Source organism: Mytilus californianus, unplaced genomic scaffold (genome assembly GCF_021869535.1).
Source record: "Mytilus californianus isolate M0D057914Y unplaced genomic scaffold, xbMytCali1.0.p SCAF_18, whole genome shotgun sequence".
Classification (NCBI taxonomy): domain Eukaryota; kingdom Metazoa; phylum Mollusca; class Bivalvia; order Mytilida; family Mytilidae; genus Mytilus; species Mytilus californianus.
Window position 1 is genome coordinate 3,154,366 of NW_026262666.1, and position 21,064 is coordinate 3,175,429.

A 21,064-nucleotide genomic window follows, 5' to 3' on the forward strand; every position below is an offset into this window, starting at 1 on the left:
CCTGTCGTTTGTCTTTTGGTGGTTTTTCGTTATATGCTACGGCATTGTCAGTTCGTTTTTTTGCTTATGAGCTTGAGTTTCCCCTATTCAACCACTATATTTCAAAATTTCAATGGAATTTATCAAAACTGATTATTTACCCTTAACTATAGGGTTGCAAAACATTTGTTTTAGTCAGTCTAAGAATTGCAGAAATGATTATTGTAACCTGTTGGTTTATATTAATTGAAACTTGTAAAATGTGTGGGTTTTGTTTAGTTTAATATCTTTTCAGTCCATTTGTGAAATTAAGATTTTTCAGTGTTGATCATCATCATATATCTTATTTTATTGTACTTATAAAAAGGGCAAATATAAGTTTCCTAAAATTGTTTTGCTGTAACATAATCACAATGTCTGCCAAAAGGGAAACATGTATATCAATTTAATTTTTTTTCTGAAATATCAGATACTTCAGCTTAATGTTATTGAATCCGGATTATTGTTTTATTCGTGAAATCTTATGTACCACTTCATAAAAGCACCATACCAAGTTAGGAAACTTAGAATCACGCGAACGAACGTACACTTGTCTTAATCGTGTTAGAATCAACGCAGCTAACTACAGTTGGGAGTCGACCACAGTTAACATAATTTAACACCAATTCAACGCTTCGTACACAATTTTCTATGTCTACTCCAATTTCGTGGTTTTTTGTTAGCATGTATTGGAAATTGTTAACTCTTTCAGTGCCAGGGAATGTTTCTCAATTTTCCTTTTACTGCCAAGCTTGTTTTTTTCTAAGGTACATATTTGCCGTCAGTGACGATAACAATAACGTCGCGTCATAAGATTTTGCGTAAAAGGGTACATATATACGACGTCTTTCAGTGATTGCATTTGAACGGCAATTTTGAGAAGTTTTGCTTCTGTATACGTAGAAGTAAATTGTACTTTTTCGGTAATAATTTTATTAAAAATCTCAGGGGCATAGGTAGGTTTTAACTTTTTTATTTCTTGTTAAATTAGAAGAGATGGTTCCACAGCGCTCAAACAAACAGTTGATAGTTGAGCTTCCTCACGGGGTTTTTGATTATGTGATTACTTGGACGTTTTTTAATGATTATTTGATTACCAGACCAAATATTTCATGATTATTTGATTATTTGATAATCTAGGAGTGTATTTTTTATACGCCCGATTACGGGACGTATTATGGTAAACCGTTGTCCGTCCGTCCGTCTGTCGTCAACAAATCGGATATTACCTCAAAAACGCTTTAACCAATTTGCATAAAACTTTGGTGAATGGTTAATATCTATTGACGTGAGCTCCCTTTCTTTTTTTTATAAATTTTAGATTTTACGTTTCCGAGTTATGGGGTTGTATTATAAAAAAATTTACCAATTAAAAACTATTATCTTCGAATCGTGCTGCAACAAAAGTTTCAATAAAATTTTGATTGTGAAAAATAAAAGCGGCAAAATCAAGAGAACTAAACACCGTATGTGTTCACTCTGCGGTCTTTATTTTTTTTTTTTACAGCAGATATAATTTTTTTTATTTTTTGAAAGAGAGAATGTATAGATGGATGCAATTTAGAAATTCGATTTAAAATGCACATGTATCCTTTCGTTCGTATGTTATATATAATTGGCAGTGATTTGGGTTAAATTCTGGTAAACTTTACATTAATTAAACAGAGAATTCGACATTTTCCTGCGATTAAAAAACCAATAAATATAGTTTTTTTATGACTGCATAAAAAGGACAATTTGATATCATATTTACTTTCAATTGATATTCTAAAAGAAAACTTGCATTCACTGTCCTTCTTTTCTCGCTATTGGAGAAAAACAGATTTTTTCTATATACACTGAATAACACAAACGAAGCACCACTTCTTTCCATACATAGCAATTTTTTATAAAATATAATCTTAAAATGAATCCCCGGGTTTAAGAGAAATTTTCGTTTTTGTGGCGACAATGTGGATTTCAACCAAACAATAGTCCAAAATCAAAAGTAAGTTATTTTCAAATTGGTCATTACAGAAAAATAAGATAAAAATTTTAACATCTTACTAATTTTTCATTGTTTTTAGGTGAAAAGATTCACGCGACTTTCGTTTTTACAACATTTTTATGCCCCTCCTATATGGACATTGTGTTTTCCGGTCTGTGCGTCCGTTCGTTCGTCCGTCTGTCCCGCTTCAGGTTAAATTTTTATTCAATGTAGTTTTTGATGAAGTTGAAGTGCAATCAACTTGGAACTTAGTACACATGTTTCCAATAATATGATATTTTTAATTCTAATGTCAAATTAGAGTTTTGATCCCAATTTCACGGTCCACTGAACATAGAAAATGATAGTGCGAGTGGGGCATCCGTGTAGTGTGGACACATTCTTTTTCATTTTTGTGTTGACAAATTGATTTTTTTGAGAAGTTTTTGTTGATGTTGATGACCCCAGTAACATTGTGTAAATTTTTGGACTCATTTCAAGCACTTATAAAGCAATCATAGATTTGGCTGATATGATCATAGGTACATGTACTTGGAGACAGGACGATTTTTTTTACCTTCCCCTATTTTCCAAAAAATATATACACCAGTAACAGCTGTGGATAGTAAACATGGAATTGATAGTAAATAGCAAATACAAGTTATTTATAGTATATTTATCATTTTATGTTCTTATAATACAGGAAAAACGCGAAAATAATTGAAATTAATAGAAAACGATAGAATAATGGATTTTTGAAAAAAGGGAGAGGGCCAAAAAAAAAAATTGTCCTGTCCCCAAGTACCTATAGATATGATGAAAGAGATTTATAATGATGGACGAAAAACTTTAAAGTATGGAAAAAGGTAGCTTTTTAATCTTATGCACCGTATGGTTATCACTGCATACACATTATACCAATAAAATACATCGGATAACCTTAAACTGTCAAGATAAGCTTTCACGCAGCAGCTTATTGAGGATCTCGTCAAAGACCACAGGATGCAAAGAAACGAAAATCGAGACAATTTAGACAAAATAAGAATAAAAATGGAATAAGAAAGTTGTTCGGTCATCGAGAGAAAGACTGTGATGTATGTTCAGACAGGAATGGTTACGGGGGTCGAATCAGGAGTTAGGACAGTGTGTCGAGTATGCAGTAAGGGGGTGCGCCGGGATTGTTAACATAATCATTAGTGTGTTGAATCTTGATTAAAAATATATTATTTGTTTCTGATAAAAAAAAAACGTTTTTATTGTAATACCAGTTATCGTTTTAAAATGGAGAAGTGAGAACATAAGACAATGCACCACACTTACATGAATAAATGATTGATAATGCATCAAATCCCCATCCCATCCCATAAATATGGCTCTGTAGGATCACGACAAGCACTTTAATTACTCAGCTTTACTTTTCCCTAGATGGTATTTTTAATTGATTTTTCGGTCATTCTGGTATTTGAAATCGCTCTTCGAACGTTTTTAGGCTTCTTGGTTTGTTTGATAATTCCATAATTCGGATCTGGACCACTACTGAAGATTCATTATTTGATGAAACGTGCACATACAGTGCAACAAAATTGGTTTCAGTAATTAAACATTTCGACTGCTATCATTAATGAGGGGCGTAAAGGGGGTATCTGCACGGAAGAACGCTAAATAAAATTGCCATTTCACGATGAACGAACAATTGAAAATTTATTGTACGTTGATCTTTTTACCGATTTCACGAAATACGGTGAATAACGAACCTTTTTCACGGCTGCACGTGAAATAAAAATGGCAAAACACGTTGCACGAAAATAACCCTTAAAGTTTACCACCCTCATTTCTTTGATATGATTTTTTTTATATAAAACAAAACAGAAAAATCAGCAGAAAGTCCACAAAATGAAAACAATTGAAATAATTTATATATATTCTCTATAAAAGTAGGGCCGACGCAACTAAAATGAAAATTTGAAAGCACTTTGCATGCATAACGTTACGTGTTGTTACGGCACAGTTCTTCGTCTGTGTAGCCACTCCCATAGTACACAAAAGAGGCAACGTCACTGAAGCCTATTGTTCGACGTAAGGAAAAAAACATCGGCCGAAAATCGGCCCGTGGCAGTCAACGTAGTATTTACAAATCGGCCTAAAATCGGCCCGTGGCACAGAAAACGTTAAATGCACAGGGTAATATAATCTGGACACTTTAAGGCAGAAAGGCCACCTGTAATGTCACTATGACGCCAAAACATGTCGAAATTTGCGTATCTGAATATCACTGAAATGTTCCAATTGTTGTCAATTTACAGTTTATAAAATGTTGAATTACTCGAAATACTAAGGGTTTTCTACTCCAGGCATATATTGCATTAGTCGTATTTTGGCACAACTTTTTATGAGCTTAACTATCCCCTATTCATCCATTCAGCCATGGTGTTGTCAGTTTATTTTCGACTTATGAGTTTGAATGTCCCTTTGGTATCCATCGCCTCTCTTTTTATGCCATGCATTTGGGCGTTTGGACGCTTGAACTTTTTATAGCGTTATTTTCATTTTGTATACCAAAGTATTTTTATTTGTTATTGTGAAAGTTTGTACATGTCATTATGTCTTATATACTGTACTAGATCATCAACTAAATTTTTTTGGCAAGATTGAATTGTATATTTGTTTGGATTATTCTAAGTGTTTATGTTGTATATCTATGATGCCAAGTGATAATATGCACAGCATAACTTTGAAAATACTTTTTTTTCAATTATTCTGTTTTTATTGATTAATGCCTGCTAGTGAATGTTTCTCCCCCGGGGGGTATCACCAGGCAAATAGTTAGCACTTTTGTGTTGACATAAAAGATAATTTATATGTTCATTTCTGTAAATTTACTGTTTTATAACATTTTGATTATTTTCGTAACACTTATGTTTTTCTACCCTCACATAGGCATATATTGCTTTAGCGTCAGGGACAATTTCTCGAAATTTTTGGTTTATAATGCTCTTAAATTTTGAATTTGATTTGGCTTTCCACTTGATATGATTCGAGGGCCACTTACAGAGTCCTGTGTAAATTAAGTGCGCGTCTGGCATACCAAATTATATATATCGAGTCTTTGATAATGAAACAATTTCTATAAGAAAAGGAAATAAGTCCGGCATTCTGATTTAATGACGACAGACTAATAATGTACGTGTATTTCCAAGACAAAGTAAAGAAGCTCAAGTCATAGCTCTACATTAAAAAATCAAACATTCTAGATAAAGGAAACTATAGACCTGTAAGTAATATTGAATATTTCAACCCTTTTTATTTCATATATTATTTTCTGTAAGCATTTCTAAAAGGACACGGATGTCAAATAGCTAAACATAAACATTAAAGACTGGCAAAAGGCTTAAGATCAAAATAAATATGCAACAGCTCTATTATTTGACTTGTCCAAGGTTTTTGATTGCCTAATCCATGACCTCCATCTAATAAAATTGAAATCCTGTGGTGTCTCCACTTCATCTCTTAATCTTTTGGAATCTTTTTTCAAACTAATATGAAAACAATGTGTTATAGTAGGTTATAATGCCAGTTACTGACAATCAATGTTTAGAGAGGTGCCACAAGGATTTATACTGGGATCAACACTATTTAATATCATCTTAAATTATATTTCCTTCTTTATTCATAATAGTGAACTCTATAAATATGTAGGGGCCTCGGTGGCCGAGTGGTCTAAGTAGTCGAACTGTTGTGAGTTTGAATCAGGCACGTGGCAGGTGTGTTCGACTCCAATCTTAATTGACTAGGATTATCAGTTTTCCTATCGAAGGTCGGTGGTTCTCTCCGGGCACTCCGGCTTCCTCCACATTAAAAAACTGACTGCCACGAAATAGTGCAATAGTGACCATCAACACTGTACATTCAATCAATCAATAAAACTATGCAGACGACAACACACTGTTATACACATATAAACACATACTTAATTAAAATCTTAATAAATTCGGTATGACAGCTCATGCGAAACCTGCAAGGGTTCTTAACGTGCAGAGAGCGTGGTAATCTCTTTACATAAGGCATCGGCTTTAACGTCCCCACTCTGTCTGGACGTGGCTGCGTACTTGTACATCCCCCACGGCCGAACGGACGCCCCGCCTGGGTGAGTGTTTTACTGCCGGTCGGAGGAAGACCAATGGTGACCATATTTCTATTCCCCAGTCACCCTTGGGGGCTTTTGCTCATCTGTGTTGTGTAACTAATCTCTTTATGTTTTTTGTCGAGTCTGCGACATTTATGTCGCGAAAGATAAACATAGCGATCCTAGATTCCGTTGTCGTCGTCGGCATCGGAGGCGTCAACATTCAGGTTCAGTCTGTGGTAAAAGTATTTTAGACATCAATATCTTTGTCAAACCTTCATGGAATTTTATGAAATTTGGACAAAAGCTTGTTTGTGACCAATATACAATATCCAGAGCAAAATTTTGAAAATTTTATTTTCATTTTTTGCATATTTAACTAAAATGGAATAAGTTTTTTACAATTAACATTCAGGCTCAGTCTTTAATTTGTGTTTTACGTATGCATAATATGAACTCTTGCTTTCTGTGCTTAATTGTGTGTGGTCATGATTTGCTATGTATGTATTGTTTGATGTGCAATTGTTTACAATTTCTCAGTAGATTTACCTTCATCTGGAACGTCCAAACCCTAAATTCAGGGATGTCTATAGAGAAAAGGAGTTGAAAGGTATACGTCAATGAGACAGCCAAGCCTAGCGATAAAACATCAAAAGGGCAACGTACTATCTTAATCAATAGAGAAATATCTTTGCAATATGTTAAGCTCTTAATTGTCACGATCGTATACGAAAGTTCTGAATAAATTAAACAGTAACAATCAAAGATCTGCCATTAAAACCTAATTTGTTCAAACAACAAAAACCATTAAGATGACATTCGACAACGTCTGACAGAGGTTACTACAAGAGGAGGTTTTTGACCAAACACATCCCCAGAAAATGAAAATACGCAATTTCAAATGAAAATAATTAACGTTTTGACGACAACACATTTCGTCAAAAAACATTCATCGTCTGGAGACTATGCCAGAAAACAAAGTAAGTATATATAATAATTCATTTATATAACAAAGTATAACTGAAATGTCATGAAATATCACAAAATTGTATGAAAAATGAGAACAAGGTTGATTTATAAACAAGAAAATGACTGTTCGAGTTTTGCATAGATGATAAACGACAATTATGTTTGCATTGCTGGTCTTAAAAGTGAAATAAAGTTGCTGAACATTTCTAAAAAAAATTTGCTACTCTCGTTTCATCAAGACGTCCTCCGAAGGCAAGCTGCTAATATCTCGTTTCATCAAGACGTCATCAAGGCAAGCTGCTGATATCTCGTTTAGCGGGAAGACCTTGAGGCTTTGCCTTTTCCTTACTCCTTTGTTCGAACATTAAAATTCTGAGAAAAATAAAATGACATAATAAAAAACAATTGTATATTATTTTCAAATGAAAAAAAAGAATAAATAGAGACGGAAAATACCAAAAATAAATAAATAAATAAAAAGAGACGGAAGATAAAAAAAAACATGAAAAAGAGACAGAAGATATAAAAAAAAATAATAAAAAAAAAGAGATGGAAGTTACCAAGGAGACATTCGATCAAAACTCGTATGTCTAAGAAAATTGATAACGCCATGGCAAAAACCAAAAAACGACGAAAAGAAGATAAAAATCACGATAAGGTGCATCATTTCATGGCAAAAAAATCAATGCGTGCACATAAAAAAAACCCAGCAAAATCAAATGTAAAGGAACAGCGCTTTTATTGCTGTTCTCCGTCTATTATCATTCAACAACAAGAAGCACGAATACTCCTACGGCTCAAATGTTATTTCATTTCGTTTTTGTTGAAATCAATATAGACAATCTTTTAATTTCTTATGTCTTTTGTGTGTTTTTTTTTCAGTTCCTTTCAGATAATGGTATTGACATGTATAGTAGCAAGTATTTCATGCTTATTCGGGATGATAATAAGTAAATAGCCCTTCTCGCATACAAAAATTCATAAGACATGAACACATTATTCCTTAGATGTCATTGCTGTCTTGTTCGTATTTGTTCTAGTGCAATGCACAAGTGTGACTTAATCTACACCTAACATTCTTGAACATATGATGAGATGTCAGCATTGAGTCCGTGTTTTTAACGTGAATGTGAGCTTTAGATGAAAAGCAGCAATGAAAAACACTTTTACCAATTAAGGTGTGAAGTATGTGTATTGGTGTTTGTGTTTTTGTCCTCTATTATATAATATATCTGAATAATTCGTAATAATATATATATATATATATATATATATATATATATATATACCTTTATATCAATCATCCATACTTACATTTTCAGTACTGTAGATTTTTTCCCTAACATCATATTTAAGAACTCCCTGTAATGAATTGTCCCGGAATTATTCGTGTCTACCTCTTGGATCATTTTCTTCACTTCCTTGTGAGTTTTAGGCGTTCCCAGTTTTTCTAACATTTGTTTCAATTCCATTTCATCTAAAATAAAGACGAAGTTTTACTGTCCTGTTATTTAAATTTGATTAACGTCCAGTGGTAAATATTCAGGACGAGAAAAAATTAAAAATGAAAAATGGAAAATCGTTTCTGTTTCGAAAAAAATACTGTCAAGGACAAATCTTATATTGATTGAGTGTTGCTTAATGTCCAGTGGTTAATATTTCATACATGTTCAGGACGTCACAACGGCACATCTTAGAGTATGTTTGTTTAGTTTCACCAATAATATACCTACTGAATTATTGAACCTGCATATTTTGTGAAATATAGTGAAGTATATGAATTTTTCAAATGCTGTATTTACTTTATCGATATTTTGCTCTGTAAAAACATTATTACTGTCCAAACCAGCGGTAAATAGATCGTAGAAAGTTCCTGTATATTGTTTATAGATCCATCTTGTTTTCATTTGGTGCCACAGTATCAGTGGAAACCGCTTGACTTTCCAACGCAACTTCCTTCCTCCCGGTCTTATGTATTAGAAAAGAAAGGATATGGGGTATCCATCTATGACATAACATCAGTACATGCATAGAAAAAACACAAAAAGAAAAGGAACAGTACACGTATTAACGTTGCTCAATCTTCATTTTTGTGCGTAGATTTTTTGTGGACTGCTCTCTGTTAATCTGTTTTCTTTGTGCAATAAATTTGTTATTTCTTTTTCGATTTACGGTAAAAAGTTGTCCTTAGGTATCTTTTTCCTATTTTGATATCTTTTAAAGGTCTGGATCTGAATTTTTCTTATTTCCGAAAATATTCTTTATATTTTCCTTGAGTTTCTATTTTGTAGAATCCCCTCAATTCATACCGTCATTTATTAGCAGATGCCGATCCAAGCTTTAAAAAAGGGGACGGGGCCGCCTTCTAAGCAACGTCTGGAGTGGAACATGTAAAAAAATGTCTATGCATTAATCATAAATGTAGCTCCATAAGATGGGCCCTGGCACCCTGCCCTCCCTAGATCCGCCTCAGTTTTCTTCAATTTTGTTCAATTTTCATCTATTCTTTTTATTTTTCTTTAGTTTCTATTCAGTAATCCTCCCATCCCCCCCCCCCCCCCCCCCCCCACATCCCCTATTCATACCGTCATTTATTAGCACATGCTATGCGCATAACTTTATACTCACCTATGTCACCAGAATTATCTAGATCAAACTCCATAAATTGTGCTGAAACATACAGTAAGAAATATTAAAAAAAGAATAATAATCGAAGTTACGTAAAATGTAAAAAATTACAATTAATTCAAACATAAAAAAAAGACGATGTAGTATAATAATTGCCAATGACACAACTCTCCACCTGAGACCAAATGACATAGAAGTTAACAACTATAGGTCACCATCTACGTGGAAATAAAACAAACTTTTAACAATCCAATCAGCAATAATACAAACGAACTAGAACTAGGTGCACTGCGCATGACTGGTATGATCAAATTTAAAATCAAAATTTATACCCTAAAAATGATTTGGGACAAGTAACCGCTGAAAACCAGCAATATAGTCAGATCCCCAATAAAAAAAGAGAACGGTCTACGACACATAAAGTCACAAGGCAATTTCTGTTTAAAAGTAATTTGTTAACGTTAAAACAGCATTTCATTTTTTAACATGTGCTTTCTCCTGAATTTTTCGTATTTCCGAAACTCAAATGGGGAATTTATTTTTGATTTGCATGCATTCATTGGTATTTTTAATTGTTCCTCAGATTCGCTGTGATTCGATATTGCAAGACGATTCGGAATTTGTCTGTACTTATTTTTTGCTTTGGTCAAAATTGAATAACTTCAAATTAGAATGTGAATTTAAAGAAACAGATCATGCATGCATCCAGGCTTCGCTCGAATCGTGGATATAGGATCTGCTTGTTCAAATTATATCTCACCTTTATAAGCCACCAGCTGTTGTGGCAGGTCTTCAATTTCTGAATAGCAATCGTCTGTTTCATATTCCTGGAGAAAAAAAAACTCGTCTAATTATACATATCTTCCAAAATAAAAATAAGAAAATGTGGTATGATTGCCAATGAGACAACTATCCACCCAAGTTCCAATGAAGTGGATGTAGGCAACCGTACGGCCTTCAACAATGAGAAAAACGCATACCGTATAGTCGGCTATAAAAGGCCAAAGTATGTTATCGCGTCTTACAAGGTTGGTCTGTCATTGTATACGTGGTGTGAATTGATGAAGGAATGACATTTAAGAGAGTTTGGATAGTGTTCACAGAATAACTGGCAAAAAGAAAGAATGAAAACAAAATGGGAAAATAAGAACAGTGATTAATGGTCTCCTAAGCGATAAAGAATAGAAGAAATGCGAAAAACAAAGACCCCATCAACGCCATTATACTGTTTAGCTCTTGAATGAGATGCCTACAGTAGGAATTGCGCGATCACAGTCAAAAATAAAATGATTTGATTATCGAAAGACAACTGAGGTATACGCCAATCAGACAAGTAAATCTGATCCTCATTACTGTCTATAAAATTAAAAGAGAGGCGACAGATACCAAAGGGACATTTAAACTTATAGTCGAAAACAATCTGACAATGTCATGGCAAAACAAGAAATACAATTAAAAGTCAAACAACAGCTAGACATAACGCAACATAGAAAAACCAAAGACCGAGCAACACGAACCCCACCAAAAACCAGGGGTGATCTCAGTGGTTTCTGTTTATATTTGCAAATGTTGTTTATTCCTGCGTCTGCATGTTGAACCAAGACTTTGGTTAAGGCTCCGACATGGAAATGAAAAAAATGTGTATTTAATTTGTAAAGTACTAATTCCTTTACTAGCAGTAATATGCAAATTGAAACTGGTTGGCTATAAGTCCCTTCTATCTGGTTGTTTAAACAAGATGGAACGATCGTTAATTATTTTCAATTTGGTATATAAGCGCTCATTATTTGAAATTACCTTATTAATGTCAGATAGTTCCTCCTCTTGTTGTTTCTTTAACATACCAAACTTCTTCCCACCTAAACAAAACAAATGAAAATAAATGTATTGACATTATTGATGTTGTTCAATCTTTTGTTTTCTGTGTATTCCTTTTCTCTTTCAGTCTTTCTTTCTTCAAATATTGGTTTTTAATTGCCTCCTTGGTATCATTTTGCCTTTTTATGATGATTAATAACATTAAGGTCGAACAGTTCTTTTTTAAACGACCCCCGAGTGTATACCCATGTTTGAAATTAACATCCCATCCTGAATATGCATTTAATTTTCCGCTGCACGTTAAGTAAAAATGTATTCATCTGACATCAACATCATCAAAATGCTCGTGTGTATTTATCGTATTCTCATATCCGTCCGACAGTCCGTAAATCTGAGCTATCAAAAGATAACAACTAGACCACTTATGTAATGTTATAGAAGACTTACGATAGTTTATGATTTAAATCGATTTGGCCATTGAGGTTAAATTATGATCATTTTATTTTCTGATAAAAATCGCATTCTATTTTTTAGTTTTGTTTCCAGAGACACTTTTATTCAACATTTACTGTCGGATAATTATGGGTCTTTACTTTATATTTATTAACAAAATACGGAAAACTTATTTCATTTCGCGACTATACAGAGAGAAGCACTGAAGAACCCGATGAGTATATTTCCATTCCTGCATCCGTTCTAGTCTTGAGATTTTTTATTTTGTGAAATATCGTTATTTTTTTAACACTTAAAAACAGTGAACCAAAAATATTAATAATCGGCATTGGATGTTCTTTACTTTTTATAAATAAGTCGAGTTTGAATTTTCAATAATTTCGCGTCCATTTTTAATAACTTTCTAGTTACAGTCTTTTAAATTTTCAAAGTAATTGTTTATTTTTGTTTTTCATTTTTATTTACGAGATGATGCTGAGATCACATGTTACTGGCTTTGACGAATAATGACGAAAACATCTGTCATTACAAACACAAATGAAATGGTGGGGTGTAACTGATCTATATAGATTATATTCTTCTAGTTAGTCTTGGAATACATATGTTGTCTTAAATGTCGAGAGCAAGCATGCCACAAAAAATAAGATGTTAATTATAAAACTTTAGCAAGAAATGCCATGTTTTGAACAAAATAACACTTAAATAGATATAAGAAGATGTGGTATGAGTACCAATGAGACAACACTCCATCCAAGTCACAATTTGTAAAAGTAAACCATTATAAGTCAAAGTACGGCCTCCGACACGGAGCCTAGGCTCACATCGAACAGCAAGCTATAATTTAAAGGGCCCCAAAAATGACTAGTGTAAAACCATTCAAATTTGATTATAATAAGACGACAGAGAAAACTTGACATTATCGTAGATTATTGACTGATTTTGGAAAAGGAGGATATGCCGATGAAATTTTTTAATGATTCACATGTTTATAGTTTGTTCAATAACAATTTCCTACTTAACTTTATTTCTTAGAGCGTATATGTAGATATTTATATAAATTTTTTTTTTACGTTTTCGTATCAAATAAAGCCGATTTAGATGAGATAATCATACGTGACCGTTTGTATACACATCCTCCTAGGGGAAATACGCAAATGACTAATTTGTCCTCGGTCAATTTCTGTGTGTAGTGTGTACTTAAATGAAATACATAAATTTCCCGATACAAACCTTTAATTTGTCACGAAAGATTTTAACAACAAAGGATGTTGTACTTATTTCAGGAAGATCGGTGTAATATCATTATTATTGATCTAATAATATCAAAGGCATTATTCAAATAAAAGGATAACAATTCGAATCAACCTCCAATGTTTAACCTACTTTCATCTCAATTTCTTATTTTGAAATGTTTCGGTCACTTAGAGCGCACTTATTATCATCGAAAAACAACAATAGTCAATCGTTTATTTACTTAATATTATCAAAAAACAACAATAGTCAATCGTCTATTTACTTAATATTATCGAAAAACATCAATAGTCAATCGTTTATTCACTTAATATTATCGAAAAATAACAATAGACAATAGTTTATTTACTTAATATTATCGAAAAACAACAATAGTCAATCGTTTATTTACTTAATATTATCGAAAAACAAACAATAGTCAATCGTTTATTTACTTAATATTATCGAAAAACAACAATAGTCAATCGTTTATTTACTTAACATTATCGAAAAACAACAATATTCAATCGTTTATTTACTTAATATTATCGAAAAACAACAATAGTCAATCGTTTATTTACTTAATATTATCGAAAAACAACAATAGCCAATCGTTTATTTCGTAAATCAACCGGAAAATTCTTACATCTTTACCCAAATAACTATTCGGTAATTTCTTTCGACCAGGAGTAGTATTAGTCTAAGGTAAATAAGCCAAATATAATTTACAATGCTGACATGAATTATCATTGATATGGTAATGTTAATAAATAAACTGTTTACAAAACCTTGATTAAGTATTGTTCGAAAAACTAAGGATTTTCTACCCCAGGAATGGACCTTAGCTGTATTTGGCAAACCCTTTTGGAATTTATTCGTACTTTGGCCTTTTAACTTTTTGATTGAAACTTTCGTCTAGCGTACACAATTATAAGTTTGGTATCTTGGATGATGTTTCTTTACAGACGTTTCAGCGATAAATGCTTATTTCTGGATTATCTATCCGTTATCTGCAACACTCGGGACAAAAAGGGAGGAACCATTCGGAACCATGTAAGTAAAAGGAGCCCACCGAACAGAAGACATCCAAAACCATTTAAGATAAATACACATAAGAAGATGTGGTATGAGTGCCAATGAGACACCTCTCCATCCAAGTCACAAGTTGTAAAACTAAACCATTATAGGTCAAAGTACGGCCTTCAACACGGAGTATTGGCTCACACCGAACAGCAAGCTATAAAGGGCCCCAAAAATGATTAGTGTAAAACCATTCAAACAGGAAAACCAACAGTCTAATCTATATAAAAAACGAGAAACGATAAACACTTATGAACCAATTCAACAAACGACAACCACTGAACAACAGGTTCCTGACTTAGGACAGGTGCAAACAAATGCAGCGGGTTTAAACGTTTTAACAGGCGCCAACCTTCACTACTTCATTATAAATTTTGAATATCGGGGTGCTTCATTTAAAAGAAAAAACAACCTATCAGAGGCTCTAAAGAGCCTGTGTCGCTCACCTTGGTCTATGTGCATATTTAACAAAGGACACTCTCCAACAATGTAGACAAGAATAGAATTCATGACAAAAACCTCTGTTTTGTTGATCTTGTATTACTGATTATTTAGATTTTGCTCAAAACACAAAAGAGGGTGAAAAAATTCCTGATTTAAGGGCAATAACTCATATAAAGAGTGACAGTCTACTAACTATATCTGCAAAATTTGACGTGTTAGTAGATCTTGCCTTCCTGATCATTTTTGTGATTTAAAGTGTCTATTTATCTATTATAATTTTTATCAAATAAAGAAAAAACGCAAAAAAAAATGGTAAACATCGTCATTAAAGGGCAATAACTCCAATAAGGAGTCGTCAGACGATTTCCTCCAAATTGTCTTAATTGTAGATCTTGTCCTGCTGGTCATTTTTGCTTATTTACGTTTCTATCTATCTATTATAATTTTTAAGATATAAGGCAAAAACGCAAAAAATTGGTAAAAATCGTCATCAAGGGGCAATAACTCTAATAAGGAGTCGACTGACGATTTCGAACATTAAACTTATTTGTAGAACTTGTCTTGCTGATCATTTTCGCAATTTAAAGTTTCTCTCTATCTATCATAGTTTTCAAGATAATAAGCAAAAAGGAAAAAAAATGGTAAAATTTGTCATTCAATGGCAATAACTCCTATAAGAAGTTGTCTGACAGTTTTGACGTATATGGACAATTGGTAGAGCTCATCATTCTGAACATTTATGCTCCTGTCAGATTTTATCTATTTATAACAGTTTTCAAAATAATAGACAAAACTTGCATTTTACCCCTATGTTCTATTTTTAGCCATGTCGGTCATCTTGGTTAGCAAGCGGGGTCATCGGACACATTTTTTAACTGGATACCCCAATGATGTTTGTGGCCAAGTTTGGTTATATTTGGCCCAGTAGTTTCAGAGGAGAAGATTTTTGTAAAAGTTAACGACGACGGACGACGGACTCCAAGTGATGAGAAAAGCTCACTTGGCCCTTCGGGCCAGGTGAGCTAAAAAGCAAAAAAGTTGATTTGTAAATCCCTTTTACATGTTTTGATGTATATTCCCGAAGGAAAAATGCATTAAATTATATCACATTTTTAGGCAATTTGCCTAAAAAATGTGTTTTCCTCGAGTCGTATGTGTTTTTCAACACGGGGAATTTCTTTACACGATAACAGGTTTAAAGATTAAGGACTTTATTTTTATAATTAGTATACGTAATCATATTTGTCAATGTTTTGTCCTGTTTCAACTTTAATTGTAATACATATAACATGACTATAATAAGACAATCGGTTTTCAATTTATTGTAACAATATAGGCTGATTATCATGAGACGGACTTCCGGTGTACAAGGAATGGGATAATGTTAGGGTAACTTTTCTCATTATTAAAACAGAAATATCCCTTTTTGACAGCAGATAAAATTATGTAATCATACGAACATTTATATTATTTGGAAATCTTCGATTTCCTCTTTTTGGTTTGTTAATGATGATTCAAGGGATGTGTTTTAGAGGCCAAGGATGGGTACGATATATCAATCGTTTTGAGTTTTCTATTTTACACTGACATTATTTGTTTATTGATGTTATATTAATATATTTGTAAACGACTTATACTAATATACCTGAAGATCCTCTGACCTTCTGGTACTAATGCAACGGGGATCTTCACTAAGATAGTTGTGTCAGTGGAGTAATTGTTAACAACATGTACATTATTATTGTTGAATAAAAAAAAAAAATTCCCAAACTCTTTCTTTTTTTTACAATGTGTTAACCATTCATTTGGTTCACAGTTTTCTTACTACACTGAAGGAGATTAAGTAAGTTAGAGTCTGATAATATAGATATTTTTGTATTGTTGAAGACGTACCGCATGTTGAACCCTACACTCTGGTTAGTGTAATTTTGTGTTTTGGTGTAGCTGTCTCGTTGATCTGTCCTCTAAACGAGGGTCTGGGTGGGATTTACAGAATAGAGAATATTAACCAAGAGTACAGAAAAAATAAGCCAAAAATAAGGAATAGAGAAAAATTTGGAGATAAGATATAAAGAATTATAGAGAATAATGGGCAAAATAAATTAAAAAAAGAAAGAAAAAGTGTCTTAGCAATTAAAGAATACAGAAATGAAAGACCCCCCACCCCCCAAAAAAATCCAGACCCTCCTATATATATTTTTATATACATCAAGTAAAAATAGCAGAGAAGATATCAAGGAGTTTTCTGACAAACCTACGTAAATACAGATATTGACAACTGTAATTATGTACACATTTTAACAACATTTTGATGTCTTATTTACAGTTTTATGATGACATTTGACAACATACATGTACATGTATTCATATCTCATATTTATTGTATATCAATATTTGATCAAAATACATATTTATACCTGCACGGAATAAACATGTATTGACAGTACATACAATTGTCCTTATGACCAATTTGTCGTAAATCAGTGTTTTCTTCCATTCAAACTTGTCAAAAAAGCTGAAAGATTTACATGTTAAAAAGCTTCGAGCCGAAATATACATGCTATTTATTCGTGTGACAAAACAATGAACATTTGTAAAAGCAGTTTAAATGATAAAATAACAGAAAGTAATAATTTTAAAGATAGTAATCTTTATGACATTTAAAGGAAAATATAAAGAACATTTTATCAAATGACTTGCCGAAAAAGGTTATTAACACCGTCAGATTTTAAGATTAGAAACAGTTAAGAAAATGCTCTTGTGTGTATTTTTTTGTCCTTTACAACTATCCAACTTTTCTTTTTTGATAATTATTTTAATACAGGTCATTCTTATTGAATCCATTAATTTTATAGCACAATGTTGAGTTCGAGGCGAACATCCATACAACGGCAATAGTATTTGGTATACATAGTCGCAGGGTGAATACATATATCGAACATCCATTCAACGGCAATAGTATTTTGTATTTATAGTCGCAGGGTGAATACATATAGTACATTACATCGATAGTAATCTTGAATAATGGAAACTTCCTTTCAAATTATATGTAGATCAATAGTTTCACTTTAATGTTAATATAGAAATTAACTTGTGTTGCAATATAGACAAGTAATGTACATTCAGTTTTCAGTCGAAGTGGCGCGTCATGGGGGTGGGGGAAGGGGGTGGAGTTGTTGATAAGCTTCGTCCTCCATGCAGATTGCAGATCTATTTTTGAATATAATCTATATAGAAATGTATACATATTGCGGTGTACATCCCCCTTTTTTGACAACCTTGATAATCCACCATCAGTTAATTGTAATTAAATTATATTCGCGATCTCGTTGACTTGTAAACAGTATTAAGTCTTTCTTTTTAATCTTAAATTAATAGTTTTATTGATCAGTTTTGAATAATCTGTTTTATTGTGGAAAATAATAGAATTCTTTACGTATTCATCATTTACACTGATTCATCTGTGATTCAAAAATGCCAATACAACGATTGAAGTGAAATATTCATATATGCTATAAAAAGGGGGGCGTCCTTGACATTAATTTAGAACATGTACAAATTACGACAGACATAAAGTGAGGAATTTGATGACCTATTTTATTTCTCAATGCATTTACAAATCGTGTTCTAAAGATCCATACAATTACTGTTACAGATGACTGAAAACCTACAACATTACACATGTAAATTTCCTTGTAAATCGAATTTCAGGTCACTTCCAAATGTCTGCGAGGGTTTTTGCAATTAGTTTAAAAACAGATAACGTTACTGTAAGTGTTACATTATTATACACGTGAAGTAATGTGAAAGTTAAAACATATTTTATTGGTACGAATCAGTTTTAATGCAAAGTGTGCTCGTGTTGGGTGATAATCAGATTTGCTGACAGTTAAAAAAAACATCACAGTGACTACAATGTTTATAATCTGGGACATAATATATTGTCAGTATACTATTCCCGAGTTAAATCATCACTCTAACCAACACTACATATATACATACGTAAAATGTAAGTAGTCCGGGAAGTGATGATATTTCACACGATCATGTATCAGATGAATATTTTCAATACTAATTTTACAATATGTTACTTCCATACATCAAGTACATGTAAGCTAATTTACTAATAAAACCATATATGTGTACAAATGATGTTTGCATAGATTTAGAACATTTTACTTTTTTCGTTTACATACACGAATGATCCATAGTTATATTTCGTTTACTTTTATCATATGTCATCAATAGCGATACACATGATAGTTAACAATAATTACATTTCATTAGATAATTCATAAGTTGTCGTTTGTTATGCTGAGCTAAATTATCATACTTAAAAAATCAATCAATTTCCTTACCCTGTTTATCTGCGAGATCTAAATTCCCATTTGTAGTTGACATTTTTCCTATGATGTTGTTTAATGTGTATCGTATAATGATGAAATCTACAACTTCCTAGTCTCTTTGTCACGTGATATGACCTTAAGACGATTTCACGCATACATGGTTACTAAAACATTTATTTTGATATATAGCGGACAATAATAAAATCTTCCGGATTAATTTCCATTTCAAAATTTCAAGGTGACGACTTCCTTCAATGTAATTTTAATTCAATCCGTTTAAAAATAACTATAAGGAAGACTTTGCTACTGAATATATGTATCGATTGGAAAGTTTTTTTTTATTGGATAATCTTAACACATTGATTGTTCCTTTTATAATTACTGCTACTAACGTATTTCTTTTATTATCTTCCCATTGATTCTCGTTTCTCCTTAATGTCTCGCTCTCCCTATAGATTCGCTCGCACAAAAGTAAAATTATTAAGTAGGTTCAGCTTTTCCTCTGCTTACCTGTATTTTGTGACATATTTGTTATTATAGTTAGGCTGCTGGTCCAGATTAAAAAGAGGAAGGATGAAAATAATAAATAGAAAACGAAATGTAAGGTTAACACATGTGCATTTACCTATCCGCATCAGTTAATGTTGTCTTAAGATATACTAGTATATTATTATTATTATTCGGAGAAATTGATGTTTATGTCAGCTCTTCGAAGGTACAAATGTATCTGTTTTATTCATTACATTTTTTTTTGCTTTGGGGTCGATTTAGAGCTTGGTATATTGTTGAATAATGTATAGTACATGACCTCTACATATCGTTGGTTACTTGTGTCATTGTGCTGCTTTCATCAAAGTATACCCCCCGCATCTTCTGTTAATCATAATATGGTATTTTCAATTTGAAAATAAGTCCATAAAATTAACAGGTGCAAATAATGATAACATAAATCACAAGTTGATCGCGAAGAATGACAGGCAACAAAAAAATCACCCCCCCCCCCCCCAAAAAAAAAACAAAACAAAACAAAACAAACAAAAACAAACAAATGAAAATAAGAAACAAAATGCAAACAACAGCCGAATAACGCAATTAGGTTAAAGGTTATGATCTGTCATACCTAGTCATTACTTGCGGATTGTAGAGCTAATCTTAAACATGACCCTATTTATATATATATACTATTATTTTAAAATTGCAATGTTGGAAGCTTTAGGACACGTTCTTCGGCAAAGTGCGAATATAACAAAGGGACAACTATTTGAACCCCCAAATAGAAGGGAAATAGACAGTAATTGAGTAAATAACAATTAAGGGAAATAAACAAACAGTCATAAGATATTTCACAGAAAAAACACTGAGCAACACAACAAAAACAGGCTGGGAGATTTGGATAACACCGATGGGGAACAAGTTTAACACTTGGAACCTTTTAGACACACTTGAAACCTGGTGAGTGGCAGGGCGAATTCTGGTTTCCGTATATTGTTGTCTTCGCAAATTCTCTTTAGAGGTTAGAGATATCTTTGCCATAAATTTCATTTATTTCTATCGAACCAAAATGTTTTCTTGTCATTGATAACTATTTTCGTCATTTATATAAAGTTATAAAGTTTTAAGATACACATTAAATTGTATGCACCACACTCTAAATAGTTTCTCTTCCGTGGTATTCAAAACAAAATGTTTTAATTTTCATTTGAAGTATCAAACTTTCATCAGCAATAATATCAAAATATCGTCAAACAGCTACATGTAAGGAACATTTACAGGTACATCGAGAAGATAACTTTAGAATCAATTAAATTCTTCACATCTTTGTCTACCGAAAAATATATCATCAACATCATTGCAATTAATATCGATATGATACAAGAGGGTCTGGATGGGGGTTAACATAATACAGAATAATGGGCATTAAACCAAGAATAGAGAAAAATGGACACAAAAAAAAAGAATAGAGAACAACGGTGTGCTAAAGTATAAAGA

General features: G+C 32.5%; 1 protein-coding gene across 1 annotated transcript; it reads right to left on the bottom strand.

Annotated features, from left to right (window-relative positions):
• Window positions 1-7,094: 7,094 nt before the first annotated feature.
• On the bottom strand, window positions 7,095-19,330 carry LOC127726579 (allograft inflammatory factor 1-like). Its single transcript, XM_052233996.1, has 6 exons — window positions 19,088-19,330; window positions 11,502-11,563; window positions 10,465-10,531; window positions 9,705-9,746; window positions 8,391-8,553; window positions 7,095-7,448 (listed from the first exon to the last, which is right to left on the bottom strand). The coding sequence occupies exons 1-6, from the start codon at window positions 19,128-19,130 to the stop codon at window positions 7,364-7,366; spliced, it is 462 nt and encodes a 153-aa protein (XP_052089956.1). The 5' UTR covers window positions 19,131-19,330; the 3' UTR covers window positions 7,095-7,363.
• Between the last annotated feature and the right edge of the window lie 1,734 nt (window positions 19,331-21,064).